Source organism: Gavialis gangeticus, unplaced genomic scaffold (genome assembly GCF_001723915.1).
Source record: "Gavialis gangeticus isolate Ggan-Ray unplaced genomic scaffold, GavGan_comp1, whole genome shotgun sequence".
Lineage (NCBI taxonomy): Eukaryota > Metazoa > Chordata > Crocodylia > Gavialidae > Gavialis > Gavialis gangeticus.
This window is the reverse complement of record NW_017728992.1, coordinates 92,980,343-92,999,296: the sequence shown is the minus strand read 5'-3', so window position 1 is coordinate 92,999,296 and position 18,954 is coordinate 92,980,343. Positions and strand designations below refer to the sequence as shown.

The window sequence follows — 18,954 nt, the reverse complement described above, 5'->3', positions numbered from 1 at the left end:
CACACACACACACACACACACACACACACACACACACACACACACACAGAGAGAGAGAGAGAGAGAGAGAGAGAGAGAGAGAGTCTGCAGGGTCTCTCTCTCTCATGCTCCCTGTGCCTGCAGGATCACACACACACGCGCGCTCCTTCCCCCTGCAGGATTTCTTTCACTTGTACAAGCACACATGTGCAGACACACACGCGTTCTATGTCCCAGCAGCTAACTGAATTATCATTAATGAAAACACAAGTGCATACATGCATGCACACACACACACACACACACACACACACTCACACACACACACACACACACTCACACACACACACACACACACTCACACACACACACACACACACTCACACACACACACACACACACTCACACACACACACACACACACTCACACACACACACACACACACTCACACACACACACACACACACTCACACACACACACACACACACACACACGTGCGCGCGCGTTCACACATCCTGTCTCCTTGCATGTCAGGGTGTTGACTGCTGCCACAGGCAGCCCCACAACCAGTGCCAGAGCTTCCGGTCATAGGGATGCTCGGACTGCCAATGTGAGAGCTCTAGCATGAATCAGACTCATAGAAAATTAGGGCTGGAAGGGACCTCAGGAGGTCATTTAGTCCAACCCTCTGCTGAAAGCAGGACCACCCCCAAATCTATCATGGCCCGGAGGCACCTGAAAAGGAGGGAATAGTCTCTCCCACTGACCTGAGTTTGACACCCTTGTTTTAAAGTGATAAAACACTTCACTAGAAAATGGTATTTATGAATTTATTTCCAAACAGTCAGACCCAGACCCTCAATGTTCTTTAGGTGCCTAACTTATATTTGAAAGCAGAAGATTTAGGCATATAAGTACCTGTCAGAGTCTGGGTCCTCAGTCCATAAATTATGCTGTGAAGCTGGGAGTACCTACCCTTTATACATGTATAGCTAAGATATTAAATACAGTTCTTACATTTCCAATATTCTTAGCTGTATAATCTAAGGGAAGTCCTCCCAGATAGAGCTTCCCTTCAACATCCAGTGTGCTGCCATCTCCCAGAGCAGTAACTGCTGCTGACTCCTGACCATCAACGATGATTATGCCTTTTCTTTTAACATATTCTGCCTTTATCTGAAAGAAAAGACAAACTGTATCAAACTGCTGCCTACAATAAAAACAAACACAATTCATTTTGGAAAGCACTTCCTAGAAGGTAGCTCACTTCAATGCATTGCTTGTGGGGCTGATTTGGGGGGGGGGGGGGAAATCAGTGATTCCTTGAACTTGCATCATAATGCAACAGCATGACTGTTAAAGGGCTTTCATCGACAAATTGCTTGTACTCAAGCACTTTATGGCCAGCACTGATTGTCTGTTGTCCAGTGAGCACGCACTTCAAAATCTTATGATTAGTATTTGAAAGGTTAAGTAACAGACAACCAATCTGATGCCTCATTTAGCTGTGTTTATGGCACCAGCTAACAAGGATCATTAATTCTTGAATATTCCACCCCTCAGCTAGAGCTCATCTCAGGTATCACTTAGATCAAGGCTCAACTTTGCTTTTTTTGAGTGCAAGGATTTCATATTCTACTTGTTATATTGCTTCACGGATTTCTATGGTGGATATGGAAGATAGCATCTTTCTGCTTCTAGAGAACCCCATTCATGGAGTTAGAGCTCTGTGCATGTAGAAGCAGGGAGAGGCCTAATGGGATATATTGTAATATTTTACTACCTGTCCAATGAAAATTCGAATTGAGGCTGATGCTGGTGCAGAGCTCCCCCTATACACTATGTGAGCTACCTATCGTGCACAGGAAGGGGCCTCCCAGCAGCTGGCTGGAAAGTCTAACGAAGCTCCACCACCATGTAAACAATGGAAGCACAGAGGCAAGGTAGAGATGCAGGGTCTCTGCAGTGAAAGCACTGGTCTCCACTCAGTACTGTCACAATTTTTTCTACATCCATGTAAGAATGTGTAGGAAACTTCTGGGCAAGCTCAAATTTACAGTCCACTTTGCAGGATTTTCTTATGGAGGGGAGGGTTACTGCTTTTACTTGCTGCAATTTTAGTAAGTTCTTATCCTTAAATAAGGGGCAGTAACTATGTGTGTGACTTACTGTAAAATTAAGAAGAATAAAACTGGGGAAGTACTTTATTGTACTTAATTAATTTGTAACAGTGTAAAGGCCTTATGTCTTATTCCATCTGATGCCAATATGTGAGAAAGGCACTGTGATTTGGCTCAGTAACTGCAGGTGAAACAAGGTTAAGCACAAACCTCTTGATACCTACCGTATGCCATTTTCCATCACTGATGATAGCAGGGTGAAAAGTCACTGCTTTTCCTTTTCCAAGATCAAATGAGAAATATAGCTGTCCCCCCAGAAGCTGAAGGGATGCATAATCAACCTGATTCTGATGAGCCATGTAGTAAATCAGGCCACTAGACGCATAGGTTCTGAGGTTCAGCTGAACAGAGAGTCTAAACAGTAACAATGAAATATTGTTGAAATCCTTTTTTCTGTATTGATAGGCAGGCATTATAGCTGAAAGAGTCTAACCTAAATCTTACAATAAAAGGAGATGCAGAGCAGTAAAGCAAAGATACAGTCCATTATGTATGTTTGAAAAAATGGTTCCTAATGCAATCCAAAATATAAAGTAATACAGTATGCATAGTTTCAGTCAGAAATACAAAGTGATTGTCACAGGCAGAACTGAACCTCTGAGGAGACTGGGGCCAGCTGTACCCTGTTGCAGGTTTGCCCACCTCCCAGGTGAAGGGAATGAGTCCCAGAGCAGCATAGTAGAAGCTGGTAACTTGTAAGCAGGCCTGTTGGGATTTATTGTACAGTCTGAGGCCAAAGAAAGATTGAAAAAAGAAGGAGAGATGCTTGTTAGCTTCTAGGAAAGTAGAGGGGGGAGGAGAAGTGATGAAGAGGGAAACGGATAAGTCAGTTTGTTGGAGGAAAGCCACAGCAGGGAGTCTCTTTAGCTTCTAGTCAGCTACACTGAGGCCTGAGAGAAATCTGCAGTGAGCAAGACATTACTGCAGGATATCTATAAAAGACTGGACAAGAGGTTCTCTGAATCAAAGGATAGGGTCTGGTTAGAGCTATATGGTTGGGGGGAGAGGGGTGGCAAAAGCAAGAATTCTTAGGAGAGATTTAGAATAAGGGACAGACAGATTTGCTGAGTCTGAAGGAGGATGGGAGACTTACGTTTGAATTAAAGTACTGCACTGTAAATCTGAAAGGAGGGTGTAGTTACAATGCAGTAACTCTGGTGCTTTATTTGATGGTAACAGACTGAGGAAATTAAGGCAGGGTCAGGGGTCTGATCTAGGTTTGGAGAGGATCCTCATTTAAAACTATTTTCTCGTAGTAACCAAATATAAGGAAATGTGTCGGGGTGGGGGAGAAGGTGCATGATTCAAAATATACATACTTCCTCCTGACAGTACTCGGATTAAAAATCAGTACTAAATGGCTGCCTCTGGCAAGTCCAAACTGGCGGGCACCAGGAACATGATCTGGCATTTCATCTTGTGCACACTGTACCTATTAATGAAAAAGCTTTATTTAAAAAGAGAATATTCCACAAGTGCTATTCAAACACTCTGCTGCCGATTAGCAGTGTTACCTGGTACTGTAGCCGTGTTGTATTTTCACTGTGTGAAGTTGACGCATGAGATAAGCATGCAATTCATTTAATCAAATACTATAACTTTCAAACATTTCAAGCCCATGGTAGGGTCAGAGAAAATTACTTATAATGCTCAAACCATATTTTGTGTTAAGAACACATCTTTTCCTGCTTACGGGTTACAGCTTTTGATTTATTAATTTACAGGCAGTTTTTTTATTCAATGCTGTCTCAGCCTTTGCGAGAGAGGACATAATAGAATTTCAGTAGGAAATTCTTTAGTGATCCTTACTGAAGACATTTTTCTATCATTCAGTGAAGCTGCTCTTTTACCCTGATTTAAGGGATGAATAGCTGTGCAATGGTGTACGCACCAACACTATACTTCAGCTCTCAGAAAGACTCATTTCTTTTTCTTTTTTATAGCCATGTTGTATAAAATCCACAAAACCAGGGTTCCTCTGCCACACACAAGAAGAATGATTACAAGAGACTTGGAGAAATGCTTCATAAAGATGCATGGGTACATATAGGGAAAGGGGATCTGCCTCGTTTTTCTTTTGAACAGGAAGAGATAAAAAGCTTTTGCAAACCACATGCAGACCTAATGCACAAAGGTACTGACTATGGCACTTTTACAGATCCTGCTCCTCCACAGTTGTCTGGATTTTCCCCTCACCCCTGAAACCATGGAAGGGACTACACGTGGCCACAGAATTTGGTACAGTGAATTACATAAGTACAGTTTATTTGGTCAACTTTAACCTGCCCTGCTTTGTCAGCATACATTAATTTTGGCAGTAAAACGAGATATGGATGATGGTTACTCTTTAAACTGACCTTGCTGGAAGGCCGTTTTTCTTTTTATAAAGAGTTCTTTACATGCAAATAAACTACAGGTAGGTAAGCAATGGTAGGCTTAACTGCATTTCCCTCCACATGGCCTTCATGGCTATAAGGCCCAGTGGCTGTTGTATAGAATTATATCCTGGTGTTCTGCTGCTTCAACCCTTGCCATTTTATACAAGGCATTGCTTATTTTATCTAGATTCCTCCATGCTGTGAAAAGGAGCAAAGCACATGGATCCATACTTTGGAAACAAGTTTAAAAATGTACATTTAGAACACAGCTTCTTCCCACACAATGCCTTTGTTCAACAAGAACAGTATGGACTAAGTCTGTAGTACGTACCTTCTTATTATCTGGAAGAGGCCTTGGAGGAACTGGCAAAGCCTGAAGGTCAGGTTGAACCTCAATATCTTCTGGATGTATTGCTGGTTTAGGCTTCTCTGAAAGCAAGCAGTTACCCATGTCCACATGTTGATACCTCACAGCAGTGGTGAAATCCAAAAGCCTATGTTTTAAAAGGAGATGGCTCTAAGTAAATCAAAAGACTATAAGATCTAGTACTAATGTCAGTGGATAAAAACTTGCAAATTAGTTAAAAATATTTGTAAATATATGCCATTATTCATGTAATGGTTTTGCTAGGCAGTAGGCCCATCCCCATGCATAAACATGGTAACTGAGAACCCAATTTTGTTTTTGTGCGCTATGCTTATATGCATTAAAGATATTTGAGGCAGACTGAATAACTGCAAACATGGACAAAAATAATCATTGAGGAAAGTTCAAAACTGATCTTTTCTGCACATTGTAAGGTGCAGACATTGTGAGCACTGACATAGGCAAACACAGTGTCAGTGCTCAATGTCTGTGTCCTGAAGGAGTTAAATCCAAAGCAACAATTTATATTTTATATATAGTCTTGCAGTTCCTGTCTCCAAAACAGTGCTGCCATTCATTCTGACTTACTCCTTGTTAAAAATCAGATTGCTTATACATCCGTAAAAAGATCCAGTCATCTTCAACCCTAAGATGCCCTCGCCTGCTGGCACCCCACCAGCATAGAAGTTGGAAATATTCATAGGACTAATTTCTGCTGATGAGCTGAGTCTCATTTCTGCAGGGTTACTTTCATCCACTTGTACAGTTATCATCCTGAAAGGGAAAAGTGGAAATTCATTCAACAAAACTTCATTCCAACCTTATAAATGTCAAGTGCTAAGAAAGGAAGATTCTGTGATTTGTTTAATCCACCTAAGCCACATAAAAGTGATTCTTCTAAGAATATTTTAAAAATGAAATACAATAGACGTGTTGAATATCTTTACAAATACTTTTGATATCTAATCTTACTGCAGGTGTTTTAAAAGTAAACTAGACTTGTATGTTCATCAAAATAATAAAATAACCAATTAAATATGTACTTTTTCTATCAGCAATTTAATATCCTTTACTCAGGTAGGCGATACTGTTTGGAGATTAAGAGAGCTTTCATACACAGCTTAAACAGTTGCTGTATGCTGCATGTAATTAACATATAAATCAGAACTTCTCCATTAACAGTGGAAAAACACAATCCTGATTATTCCACCCAAATGAGCTAGCTAAGTCAATTCTTCAGGGAACATGGTAAACTAGCAATGACATGCAGTAATTAAACAAGTGGTACTGCACACAGTCTCATGCACCTCTTATTCCGGATCAGGATGACAGAGTGTTCTTGTCCATCACTGTATGTCCCATTAGCAGACTGGAGAATGACTTTTCTGGTACTTGCTCTGTCCCCTGCATTAACATGCACAGTGAGATGACCATCAATCAGCATTATTGAAAAGAAGGGCTGTGGAGATTAAATAATAAGATTATTATTTTCCTGCAATTCTGTTTCCTCTCATTTTATGCTTTATACAGAATAAAATCTAGTCAAGTTTGCCCTCCAAAACTAGAAGCCATAAACAAACTCTGACAAAAATGTATCCATGACTTTTTAAAAATTCCAATTTGAAATTATTTAGGAATAAAATAATATAATAAGTAAGTGTTGCTTGAGGTGTTTGCACCTCATATTTTGTAACATGGTGACAGTGAACTTGGAAAGACAACCAAAGAACTAAGCCTTCTACTAGAAGAAAAATGCAAGCTTCAGAAGCCTCTCACTCTGCGGTAAAAGATCAGGTTACTACACAGGCTTGTGTATGGTTTCAAAATCCTTGTATGTCAGCCAAGCCAAAGAAAGAGTGCTGGACTCATTACTAGGATGCTGTCACTGAATTCTGCTTGGGAGTGTCATCTTTCATATCAGCCTCCAACTAGTGGATGTCTGATAAGTTTGAACCCCAAACAATCCCCTTTGGCTGTTGGAAAGGAGAAGGAACATTCTAACTCTGTGTTGTTCCCTCACATTCTGCAGCCGTCAGTGTTTTAAGTTGAATGGGTTGCTGCTTATTCTACCAGCCTCCTCCTAAGTTCAAGTGTAGTACCTGCTCCTACCTGCCTACCACTACTTTACTCCCTACCAAGACATGACTGTTCAGATCTTCCTCTGAAGCATCTGCCTCAGTTGTTGTTCACAGCCTTTCTAAGTATGGTAAACTGAAACCAACTCTTTTCTACTACAGTCAGCCCAGATACCAACCATAAAATAAATAATGCTCTGCTCACTGTGCTGCTGCTTGGCAAAATCATGGCTGTAGCAACAGGTACTGGAATTGACTGTCTATGGATTTGGGACACAACCCTGTAATTGGTTTAGACTTCACAGATATTTAAAAGGTTTTCTTTAAAACCATAAGTAGCATTTAACTGAAATGAAAGATTTATATTCAAAGTTAGCTTCATTTGCTTGTGAAAAATCCCTACTCCTTATACTAGAGAAATGCAGAACTCTAGAACTCTTGGTTCAGAGATGATTCCTACTCCTTACACTGTTGTTTAGCTCTGTTCATCCACTTTATACCCTTGACATGAATAGCTAATTAGACATGTGGAAGCACAGACTGAAAGAAAGTATTTGGGGTGTAAAAGTATTGAGATACTTACCAAATGTGCTTGTCTGCGTAGTCGCTTCTCTGCTCCCTTGTTGAGACCAGCAAGGATGATTCCGCTACTGTTCTTAGTAGCAAAAGTTGCCATCAGTTCTGTTTCAGGAGATAGGGGCTTAGGTTCTAATTCAATGTAGCCATCATTCAAGATGCTGACACTACGGATAGGCTATTTTGCAAAAGGAGAGAGATACTCAGTGACTTTGTCCCCAGGATAATGTTCAATGAGGGAGAACAGTATCAGTACTAGACTGACCAACTGACAATTTATGAAAACATTAAGATAGTTTTACTTTCTATATTGTTATAATGAATCAGGTTCTGTACCCAGCTAAATTATTAAAACCCAACAGAAATGCCAGAATTTCCTACCTCCAATATGCAGCCTTTTCTCACACCATACGAGTTTCTAATCAAATCAAAGGTAGAGCGGGATATTTCCAAGTTCTTAATACAACCTACATATGTTCTGCTGCTAAGTCCTTTCCTGAAAAAAGAAGGATTTTTTTTCCCATGGTAAAGACAAAAACATGGTTTAAACATTTAAACTGAGCTTTAGAGGGGAAAATGTTTTTGGAGGGCAGGGCAGGAATGGTATTTTTCTTCAGAGAGAAAAAGAATCATTGATCTGAAGAGTCTGATCTGGCTCAATTAAGTTGGAATACTTTTGGCATTTAATGAGAGCCAAGCCAAGTAAAAATGTAGTTACAAACATATATTAAATCTTATCTGAACATTAGAATTCATAGAAAAGTAAAGCTGAAAGGGACCCCCAGTCCAACACCCTGTCTGCGAAAGGGCCACCCCTATTCAAACCATGAACCAAATTCATTGTCTAACCTATTAGCAAAACTACACGTTGAACCCTGACACAATCACAAGCCATAACACCCTCACCTGCCACAGGTAAAGCAGGGGGACCACTGTGACCAATATGGAAGCAGTGTCGAAATGCATGGCAGTATACTGCAATACCAAATGGTATGGGTACCATTACCAAAGTTTTGAGGTAAATCCTTAGCTGCAATGGCACAGTTCTATGTAACTCATGGGACCTACTGAATTCATGGCAGAAGTGGGCCGTGTGGCAGATCTGTTCCCCCATGTGCCCCCCCTGCTGATTGGTGGAGGGGCCCTGCCGCTCGCTCCTGATCAGCAGGGAGGTGAAAATCGCCATTTTAAATATGGTGCTATTTTTGCCTCCCAGCTGGTAGGCAGCAAGCAGCAGGGCCACCAGGGCGCCTCAACCAATCAGTAATGGGTGAGGGAACAAGGGAACCTGCAAGATTAAAGGAACTGAGATGCAACTAAGGAACTAAGAGAGACCCGTTTTATCATCTGCTACTAGTTAACAAGCAGGGTATCCATGTACAATTGGCCTGCATCTATTTGTATTTCAGGAATATATAACTAAAGTCAAGCTAGTTAAAAAATAAATAGGATAAGGCCACCACTCATGTATGTAGCATTTTTAAAAGTATGACATAGGTCAGCAACTTACAGCCCATGGGCCAGAGTCTGCAAAGATCCAGCCCAACCTGAGGCAGAACTGGGGGATTAGGCTTAAGATGTAACCGTGCTGTGCCACTTGCCTCGTCCATGGCACCTCCCCTCTGCTGCTCCCCCTGCTGCTTTTTCATGCCTATCCTAGGATTCCTGCAGAAGGGCTGGGGATCAGTGGCAAGGGCAAACAAATATCTTGGGCATGCCAAGGGCAAAGATTTGTGGCTTGCTGTAGGGGCCAAAGTCACAAGGAGAAAAAGATTACCAAACCCTGGCCTAGAGAATAGAGGATGGGACTGCAACACACGAAATCTGGATTCAAATTCTGTTTGTGAGCTTGGAAAATTCAGGTAATCTCTTTGTGCCCGTTTCCAAGTTACTAAAATTGAAATGATGATAATTAGCGAGCACAATATAAAAGACAACAAGAAGATTTGTAACTGGTGTAAACTAATAACTTCAATGACTCTGCTGATTTTCACTCACTTCAGTGGGACAATGCCAATTTAGACCGACGAAAGATCACTCCTTAATACTTACAAACAGGGCTAGAGGAAAAAGATGGAAGAACTAACACTGTACCTCACAGCCCTTGTTCTTGGTAGTCCACCAATGTAAATTGGGTCCTTATCTGAACGATTGAGGTCCGACGCTACTCCAGGGGATTCTCCTTGCTTGGTTTCCTTATAATTAAGGTTATATGCATCCATGACTGCCAATACTCCTGAAAGGAAATGAAAGTAAAAATCAGTGAAGAAGAACACTGGAAAACAATTTTCTAACTTAGCAATATTTTTGTATGAAATAAATGTACAAAGATTCTCAAAGTCACATAAGGAGAGAGGGATAGTTACTTTACTCTCAAAACTTCCTCTCTTAAAGGGAGAATTTCTTTACTCTCAAGACTTCATATATTTTGATAAGATGACTAGTTTCTCTGTTAAAATATACTTTTGGAACACCCCAAAGGAAAAACCATGTATATTAAAAAACATTATTAAAACTCATAAGTTCCTATAAGCCCTGGTCCTGGACCCTAGTGTGGCTGGCACCATATAAATACAGAAGAAAAAAAGATGTTGCCCTCTGCAAAGAGCCAAGCAAAGGCATTGCAATAGTTAAATATGATTCAATTCATTTTCCTTTCATGCATTTAAACAGTTTCTACACTTTACATGTAAGAAAGGGGGGGAAAAAATCAAGGCCAAGATTAACTCATACATCAGAGTGATCATTTGCCAAGCAACAGACTGGCATTGCTATCACTTCCAAAAAAAGAAAGCACTATGGCAATGGCTGCCAGAGAATGAATATGCATTGAGAGTAGCCAGACCTGGTTATATATTGACATTCCAAATTACTGCCTTAGACATTTCTATTCGTGAAAGCTTAAATGTTTATTTTTTCTGCCCAACTCTTACCTTGTTTCTTGTTGCGGCTGAATGAAATTTTATACCATGTCCCATTATTGTAACGATTCTCTGTTGAAAGAGTAAGCGGTCCTGAACCAAGATCAACAGTCAGTCTCACTTTGCCATCAACAAGTTCCAGAGACATGAAATCTCTCTGCAGAAAAACAGATGGATTGAATGAAAATATCAAACCCATAGTACATAATAAATATGTGGAAGAAGTGGGATATTTTTATTAAAAACTACAGGTGATTAATATAGTCAGTATACCCAGTGCTCAGAACTGGTACTCTTTCTATGCTCAAGTTACATAATGTCATTTAAAATGTTATAAATGTTTATCATTCGTAACATTTCAAATGATCGTTTCACATTTTTGTACAAGCTAAGATGTGAAAGATTCTGGACTCTACCAAGATGTTTCCACAGGAACTATTAAAATATACTATTAAAAAGTCCCTTGCACAGACTGAGTCATAATCTAGGACTTAGTTGTGCTGTCACTAATTCCACTCACAAGTGACAGAGAATTTTTTGGTGGATTAATTGTAATCTCAGAGGGTGCATCAACACAAGAGGTTTACTAAAGAGTAGACTAATTAGCTCTGTGGTACGTCTTGACTAATTAGCTCTTGTGGTAAATGCTGTAATCTACACATTCAGGGCTATTGGGCTGGAGTAAACCAATAAACTCCACAGCAACGTAGTACTTGTAAAAGTTCTCTATGCTGTAATACAGTGTGCTAATCAGTTCCCAGATGGATGAGCTGTAAATACAAATATTACCCTGCTGCAGAGTTTTTTAAATCCACAGCAGTGCACGTGTAGATGCAGTGCCGGCTGGCTGGGGCACAAGGGTGCTTCAGTGCAGGGCCTCTCCACTCGTGCTCCAGCCAGCCCCTCCACTGCATACTGAGCCAGGTTGGAGCAGCCCCAAACTGGAAGGCTGACCCCCCAGGCTCCCTGCCAGCTGGGACTGCTCCAACCCATCTCAATGTGCTGTAGTCCCAGTGCACATTCAAACACTGCTCCCAAGAGCAATAAACTCTGGCGCAATAGGTGCCGGAGTTTATTGCTGCACCTTAATTGCATGTGCAGATCCGCCCAGAATATAGCAATGGTTCAGCAACTGTCACTTCTCTCTGGGTTCCCTTGGCAGTTGGGTCAAAGTTCTCTATGCTGTAATACAGTGTGCTAATCAGTTCCTGAAAGATGGGGAAAATTATTTACTGACTCTGAATACTAATTTTGATTGGTATAAAATCAAGCCAATTTTCTTACAGTGCCATTAGAAGCAAGATATAGCAGGAGCCCATTAGGGGAGAAGGTGCTGAAAAACATTATTATTTGAGTCACGGTGGAGCGGAGCGCCTTCTCCACAACTGAATATCCACTGCCATCAAAATGGAATGAAGTGTCTTCATCCTGAGGGCTATGAAAAGGAAAAACAAATAGTTGGAATACTAACTACAAATTTTTCATTTTTATAAGCACCTTTTTATGTGAAACCTATGAGAGAACAATCAGTTAATGTAGCCAGGAACAACATAATTAGGAAGAGTGACTGTAGAAGACTTGAATCTTTTATGTCATAAATAACGAAGGGAGCCCAGCCAAGGGCTACTTTCATTACAGAAACTCACAATGTCTAATTTAGCTTTGGGGAAATGTTCTCACAAGAGAGAAAATTCTCAGTCGTGCTTTATGAAAGAAAAACTGTTACATTTCTCAAGGGGAGGAAAATGCCTCTTACCTTCAAACTTTAAAGAATGGCATGCATTTCCTCAAATTCCTTGCATAATTGCATTTTCAGTAATTGTTTTATCATCATTCCCCCCTGCAATGGGGTTTTTGGGGCTTTTATATAATCATGCAGCACCCTCTGCTGGTTCTGCAAAGGCTAAGTAAAAGCTTATTTCTTTTTAATCCTATTTAACTAAAAAAAAAGTACAGCTACTGAAAATGTAATGTATACTAGAAAATTTTCTAGTAGAAAAAAGGAATAAATATGCTTTGCATATTCCAAATATTCTAAAATACAAATGTATACTGAAACTAATTGCTTACAATGGACACATAAACAAAAATCTATAAAAGCCTGCGAACCATATGAAAACAGTGAAACCAGGTAATAAATGGGAAAGGTACACAATAAATAGATTTAGCAGGCACTTCTGACACCATCTGATACCATTCTTCAAACTGTTCTAATAACCACTGAAGTGCTACAGTTTGCCCAAATTCATCATACATTTAATGAATATAGAAACATACAACAATAAAATTATATTTATATCCAAGTGCTCCCACAATAAATGTGCATGTTTCTAAGAAAAGATAGAGAAAATATTACCTTCCAAAGCATCCATTGCATTTACCCTCCCTTTCAATGTAATTCCAAAGACCAATAGATTTGCCATTCAAGGATGCCTCTCCCATGCATCCTTTGAAATGAGTCACCTTAACCGCTGGTGATTTCTGAGAGAAGAAATATACTTGATGAATAAGATTAAGGTTAACTACTTTGGAATGTCTCCAGCCAAATGGTTTCTATTTTTATTAAACTTCTAACTAATGTTAGGGATAAATCACTGTGGAAGAACAACAAAAGGTTTTAGCATGATTATTTATAATTATAATTCACATCTTAATGGATGAGTTTTGCCATGAGTAAAAAACAATGTCCTTGACCCATTCACAATCATAACAAAATGGATAACAAATACCAATTATACCAAATCATGGAGGAAAGAGAATGAGGGAAAACAGACTGACTGGAAATGTTTAACATGATCCAAGAACCCCTACCGCCTACACTCATATTAACACTGAGAATTTCCTGATTGTCACTTTAAACATCATTTTCCCAGTAGTTTTATAATGGGATGATAGCTCTGGATACCAATCTTCAACCTTGGTTTTTCCACAGCATGCCTGACATTTCTTGGTCAACCAACCAATCGGCATAATTATTTCTAAATCAGGATGAGTATTTACAACAGGATAAAAACAATGTTGTAGAATAACATTTTTAGATAACCTTGATTTGTCCTCCAAGTCCTCCAACAAACATCAATGTTGATTTGTTTACATCCAGTACAGTAGCTGTCCCAGGAGAGGCTGCAGTTTTAGTTAAGGGCTTCTGAGTGGAGCTCACTTCCTCTACACTCAGTGTACCAGTTTTTCCAAACCTTGAAAAAAAATCACAAAACACTGTAGATTAAAATACTTTCAGAAGTTACCCTGATGGGTTACTACATACCAACAAACTCATTCTAAGCTAAACAATCAGCTGTCACTGAGAGATTCAAACACAACAGGCTCATGCATTTTAAAGGGTAATTCACATTTACTCCAGTAAAGCTCTAATTTTAGCCTGGTAATATAATCATGCAGCACTGCACTTGCATAATTTGCATGGAATCACATTTTTCATAGTAGGTAAAAATTCACATGCTACTACTAGCAGAAATCAAACTTTCAATTTAACTCGTTTAGAAAATAAAATATCTGTTACCCACATTAAACCAGCATTACCTGGTTGCATATATCCTGTGCCACTTGTTGTTATCAATTTGAAAATCAGGATACTCCACTCTTGTTGATCCAGAGCCCATATCCCAAAGAAAGGCTACTCTACCACGCCGCATCTCCACTGCTATGAAGTCATTCTGGAAAATGATGGTTGTTGCTTTAATGTATTATACATGGCAGATTCCTGTACTGTTTAATACGTTTCTTTCTGAGTATATCTTCCTTAAACCATGCCTGTATCCCGGGTTATCAGACCTGACTTTGAGCCAAACCATTCTCTATGAAGGAAAAACTTATTAAATCTAACAAATTCTTCCACTAATGTACTTACTTCTCTCCATCCTCCTTCTTTCCCTCCTACAAAACATGCAAATTCAGACATGATATGAACTCAAAAGGCCAATACAGAAATAACAGGAATTATGCACACAGGAATTATGTGGAAATAGGCAATCTGTACAACTGCTAGGATCACAAGGGGTGGGAGGAAAAAGACAACTTTCAGCTGTGCTGTCATATGGGACTACTGTCAGGTCTCAGCAAAGCTCTATTTCAAATGCGGGGACATGTCTAGTGGACAGAAAAGCCTACAATAATGTACCCAAGAGAAAATGTATTTCATATGAGCATTGCCTACACATAGGGTAGAGGCCTCATAGCTACCTCGGCTAAATGTTGCTTGTTCCTTTGTGGCAAGAGGGGCACCTCTCAGCAGGAGAACCCAGTATGCTCTGCATATCCAAAATTAAGGCCCCCTCTAGATATGCAGGTAAAGGTGTGATGGGATCTAATGTGTGATCCACACAATTGTACCTCCTCCCTTGCCTCCATGTGCACTACATCCCATTGTGCCTTATTGCTGGCACAGGGAGAGCCCTGGCAAGAAGCAAGCTCCCATGGCTGGAAGACCCCTCAGTTGAGGGGCTCCTAATTGTGGGGGTGCCTCCCCACACCCCTGGGGCTGAAGGATCACAGCTGCCATGATCCCCCAGCCTCAAGGGTATATGAACCCGTGGGATTGCAGAATCCTGACAGCCATGGTTTCACACACCCCTGGGGCAGTCACACCCCCCAGGCTAAGTCCTGGCACCCAGCATCCATGGCTGCAGGACTCTGGGTCCCTGTGCTGCTGGGACCCAGAGTAGGCAGCTGCTGGGACTAAGAGTCCCTCCAGTTGTGGGATTCCAAGCTCCAGCTGGGCAAGGTACACCCCTGTAGGGAAGAACCTGCTACACATACAAACTAAAAGCTTGATAGCAACCAGTTATAAAAGTTAGTACATGTTTTTGAGGGCTAATTTTGTAGCTGGTTGGAGCTTTTTATAACTTGAAAGGTACTTTGCAGGGATAGCTGGTCTCAAGGTAACTGCACAATAAATCAGTTAATTGTGAGATACCTGTAATGTATAGAAGGGGCCTAAGAGTGTTATGTTAACTGAGCTTCCTGGGCAGTGGGCAGGACAGAAAGACCTGCTACTTTCCATCCTCCTCCCTGCAGGAGTGAGTGGTACAACCACTACAACACAGCCCTGCTGTGATCTACAGCAGATAATTATTCCTTCTTTCACACACACCTGCCTGGTGGCTCGTCTGGTTAGTTGTTGTGCACATGTATGGAGAGAGAATCGTGTTAGTGAATATTTAAAATACTTGATTTCCAACATCGTCAATGAATGGTACACAACTGGACTTACATTTCCATTGCTACCCATATAGAAAAGAAGGTTGTCGGGTTCTGTTGTTTTAACATTTAATGTTAAGGTGTTGTAGTTAGAGGATGAAATCTGAGGCTGGTAGGCACGAATACAATCTCTGTCTGCTGATACTGCAACTTTAATCTGGGGAAAAAAGAAAGGAAACAAAAATATTTGTTGCATACAAAGCACATAGCTGGTTAGACGAATGCAAGAGATTTGCTGAAAGAGTTTCATATGAGCTAAGTATTCATTAATAAGGCTATTATAAACACACACACTGCTGCATGCCTAGATGATGGTTGAAAAAATGAAGTTGCCTAAAATATAGTAAGTAAAAGGGTGCCTCATCATCTGATCATCTAGTCATAGTACTCAATATTAAAGGAATTCATCATATAGCAAGAACTACATTAGTCATTAATACATTAGTATATGAGGCCCATTTATTAGGAAAAACATTATATTAATAATAAAAAGTAGATTTTAAGGGTTGAGAAAATTCAAAGGATCTCCCTTTTCCCTCCTCCTCTAACCACCTCCAAAAAAAGAAACTAGTTTGGTGAGTATATTTAGATCCCCAAAAAATCTAAAAATTAAAAGGCTAAGCTTCTATTCCAATAAAAGGAATTCCACAATTTTAAATCACTAGCAATGTATTTACTAATTTGTTAGAAAATCCATTTAGGATCCATTTAAAAATAAGGTTATTTAAGAAGATATTCAAAGTACTGATTTCTGATTTGCATAATTTATTTCACTAATATTGGATTCACTGCTTCTAATGTGTGCATGTTCATGACTTTAGTACTCACAGGGCATGTCTACATGTGACACTGCGTCACCGCTGCAATGTGATATGGTGACGTAGTGTCCACGGGCAAAAACTGTGATGCTGCTGCTACGTCACTGTAGCAACAAGCTCTCTTGGTATAGTGCCTTGCTATGGTGATGTAACAGCTAAAAATAGCCATGCACTGCTGGCATGGTGCAGTACAGGCTGTTACTGTACCATCATGTAATACTTTCTTTTGGAAGTACTACGTGACCGTGCAGTAACAACAGCACTGTAGGGGCACATGTAGATGTGCCCACATTGAATAACAGGATCTAGTCCATTAACAGTTCTACTAAATCCCCCTTTGGGCATGTCCACATGTCACCCTATGGCAATGTAGTGATGCACTACAGCAACATAGTGATCCCACTGGTCTACATGTGATCGCCAGCTACGTTGCCGCAGCAGTGCACTCCCCTCGTATAAGGGAAATCCCCTGGAAATTTAACTCGGCATCATGGGCACAGCCCAGTAACCACCCATACAGCGCTGTGCTTTAGTACTTCCAAACTGAAGTACTAAAGCACAGGGCCATAGCAACGGTGCCATACGGTGACACGTAGATGTGCCCTTTGTGTCGTAATGATAAATTGCCATGGTCCATAACACGGTTTAAGTACTTTTCTTACTTAGAGCCTTCAATTTTCAAAATGACCAATTCATAGTTTTGAAATATTTTGTATAAGCAAGTTTTTCTTATAAAAGTAGACATAATGGATTAGGTCAGATGTAAGGCAACCTGGTTGACAGAACCTATTGTTGTGGGATAACCCACTCAAACAATCTCATAATAATCCTCATATTCTATACACATGTATTCTATACCTCTCACATAACTTCTCAAATAGGCTGGGAAATCACCTTGCTCCAAAAACAAAGTCACTTCCATTCAACCACTTGTCTGGTTCCCACACAAATGTCTCTCCACTTATTGCCTGACACATGACACTATTGTTTTTAAGGAAAATTTTCCCTTACAAACAAAAGGCAATAGGGAGGAGAAAGGGACGCTTAATGGCTCACTGCTCTCACAGGTCCATAGATACAAAAAGCTCAAGGCTAAAATTCCTAACTCCCACCAACTAGCTATATTTACAGCATCCATTACTTCACTTCAGTGTAGATTTGCTTGATATGAAAGAACAACAGGACACCTTTAAAAGTGAGTTTTAAGGCCTTTTTTGCCTCTAAAATACTTGTTGTTGAAAGGGGAAGAAAACCAAGTCACTTCAAGCTATGAGCTGCAGGGATGATGTACTTACAGATGCTGCCTGCTTGCGGGCCTGACTGATAAGTTCTTTTATTTCAGACAGATTTCTACTCAGGTTCTCTTCTAGCCTTTTCAGTGGTTTCAGCCTATCAAATAAAAGATTGGCTTGTGCTTCTACTTCTTTAACTTGTTGTTCAGCTGAGGTTGCTGCCAAAATAAGAAGGAGATGCTGAGGCAGCTTGAGATGGAAATTTGTTATTCAGTCCTGGAATATATTGACCAAGATGGCATATACTGGAAAATTTTATAGTGTATAGTGGTTAAATATCAAAGAAAATATATACACATAATCTTAGTACATTAATTTGATATATATATGAAAAAAATAAGTTCAACTGAAAGTAATTCCATATATATGTTTTTAAAAGCCAATCTATAGTTAGTGAATTTTTATTTAATGCTTATTGAGTTCCAATATTAGCATTGCATGCAATGACATTTCTACAGTGCAATGAAGCAGCTAACTAACCAGCTTTTGATGAGTCCATTATAAGTTCACTTGTTTTCCGCAATGTGTCATTAACTCTGGACAATGCAGATGAAGTGTTTATCAGCTTCTGAGTAAAATCCACAATATGGCTTACACCAGTAACATCACTTTTGTTCACAGCCATAGCCATCTCTTTTGCTTCAACAATTTTTTCACTGGTATCTGGAATATAAATGATTCTATATATCCCAATGATTGCATATGCCATTTTTCCATTTTTTTCAGAGATTTGTATGAGTAAAAGACCAAGGTCATAACAAGTATTTAGGCTTTCCTAAAGAGTCACTCCTGGCAATCTAATTTATACTGGCACAGTAATGTGTTCAAAACATTATAAAGATTGTAGCTGATAGAATGTCTGATAATACACATTACATTTTGCAGACTTGTTTGCTTCAAGTTAGGTGAAAAACATATTTTCTGGCTGACATTTTCTCTGTAAAATAATGAGTCTTAAAATGAACCATTAAAAAAATCCAAAATAAAACTGGGACCAGATTCCTGATTATCTAATGCATTTTGAGCCATAAAGGGTATGTTTCTATTACCCCAGCATGCTGTCAGGGTGTACCACACTGATACACGCCATTACAGCTCTATGAATGCTACCTTCCAAGCCAGAGTTAAGGAAGCTGCCTTATTGCTATG

The 18,954-nt window shown here is 39.8% G+C and overlaps 1 protein-coding gene across 2 annotated transcripts in view; it reads right to left on the bottom strand.

The window, feature by feature from the left end:
• Positions 1-18,954, bottom strand: part of LAMA1 (laminin subunit alpha 1) — a 204,599-nt gene that overhangs the window by 10,149 nt on the left and 175,496 nt on the right. The window contains exons 43-59 of one of the 2 annotated variants that reach the window (XM_019525624.1): positions 18,286-18,468; positions 17,809-17,963; positions 15,709-15,852; positions 14,019-14,152; positions 13,522-13,672; positions 12,835-12,959; positions 11,763-11,913; positions 10,491-10,635; positions 9,652-9,793; positions 7,939-8,053; positions 7,565-7,735; positions 6,214-6,365; positions 5,495-5,680; positions 4,871-5,033; positions 3,481-3,593; positions 2,326-2,515; positions 999-1,157 (exon numbers count right to left, since the gene is read on the bottom strand). In XM_019525624.1, the coding sequence (XP_019381169.1) occupies positions 999-1,157; positions 2,326-2,515; positions 3,481-3,593; positions 4,871-5,033; positions 5,495-5,680; positions 6,214-6,365; positions 7,565-7,735; positions 7,939-8,053; positions 9,652-9,793; positions 10,491-10,635; positions 11,763-11,913; positions 12,835-12,959; positions 13,522-13,672; positions 14,019-14,152; positions 15,709-15,852; positions 17,809-17,963; positions 18,286-18,468 (2,579 nt within the window). The remainder of the gene's footprint in view (positions 1-998; positions 1,158-2,325; positions 2,516-3,480; positions 3,594-4,870; positions 5,034-5,494; positions 5,681-6,213; positions 6,366-7,564; positions 7,736-7,938; positions 8,054-9,651; positions 9,794-10,490; positions 10,636-11,762; positions 11,914-12,834; positions 12,960-13,521; positions 13,673-14,018; positions 14,153-15,708; positions 15,853-17,808; positions 17,964-18,285; positions 18,469-18,954) is intronic. The other variant, XM_019525630.1, reaches the window with a different exon arrangement.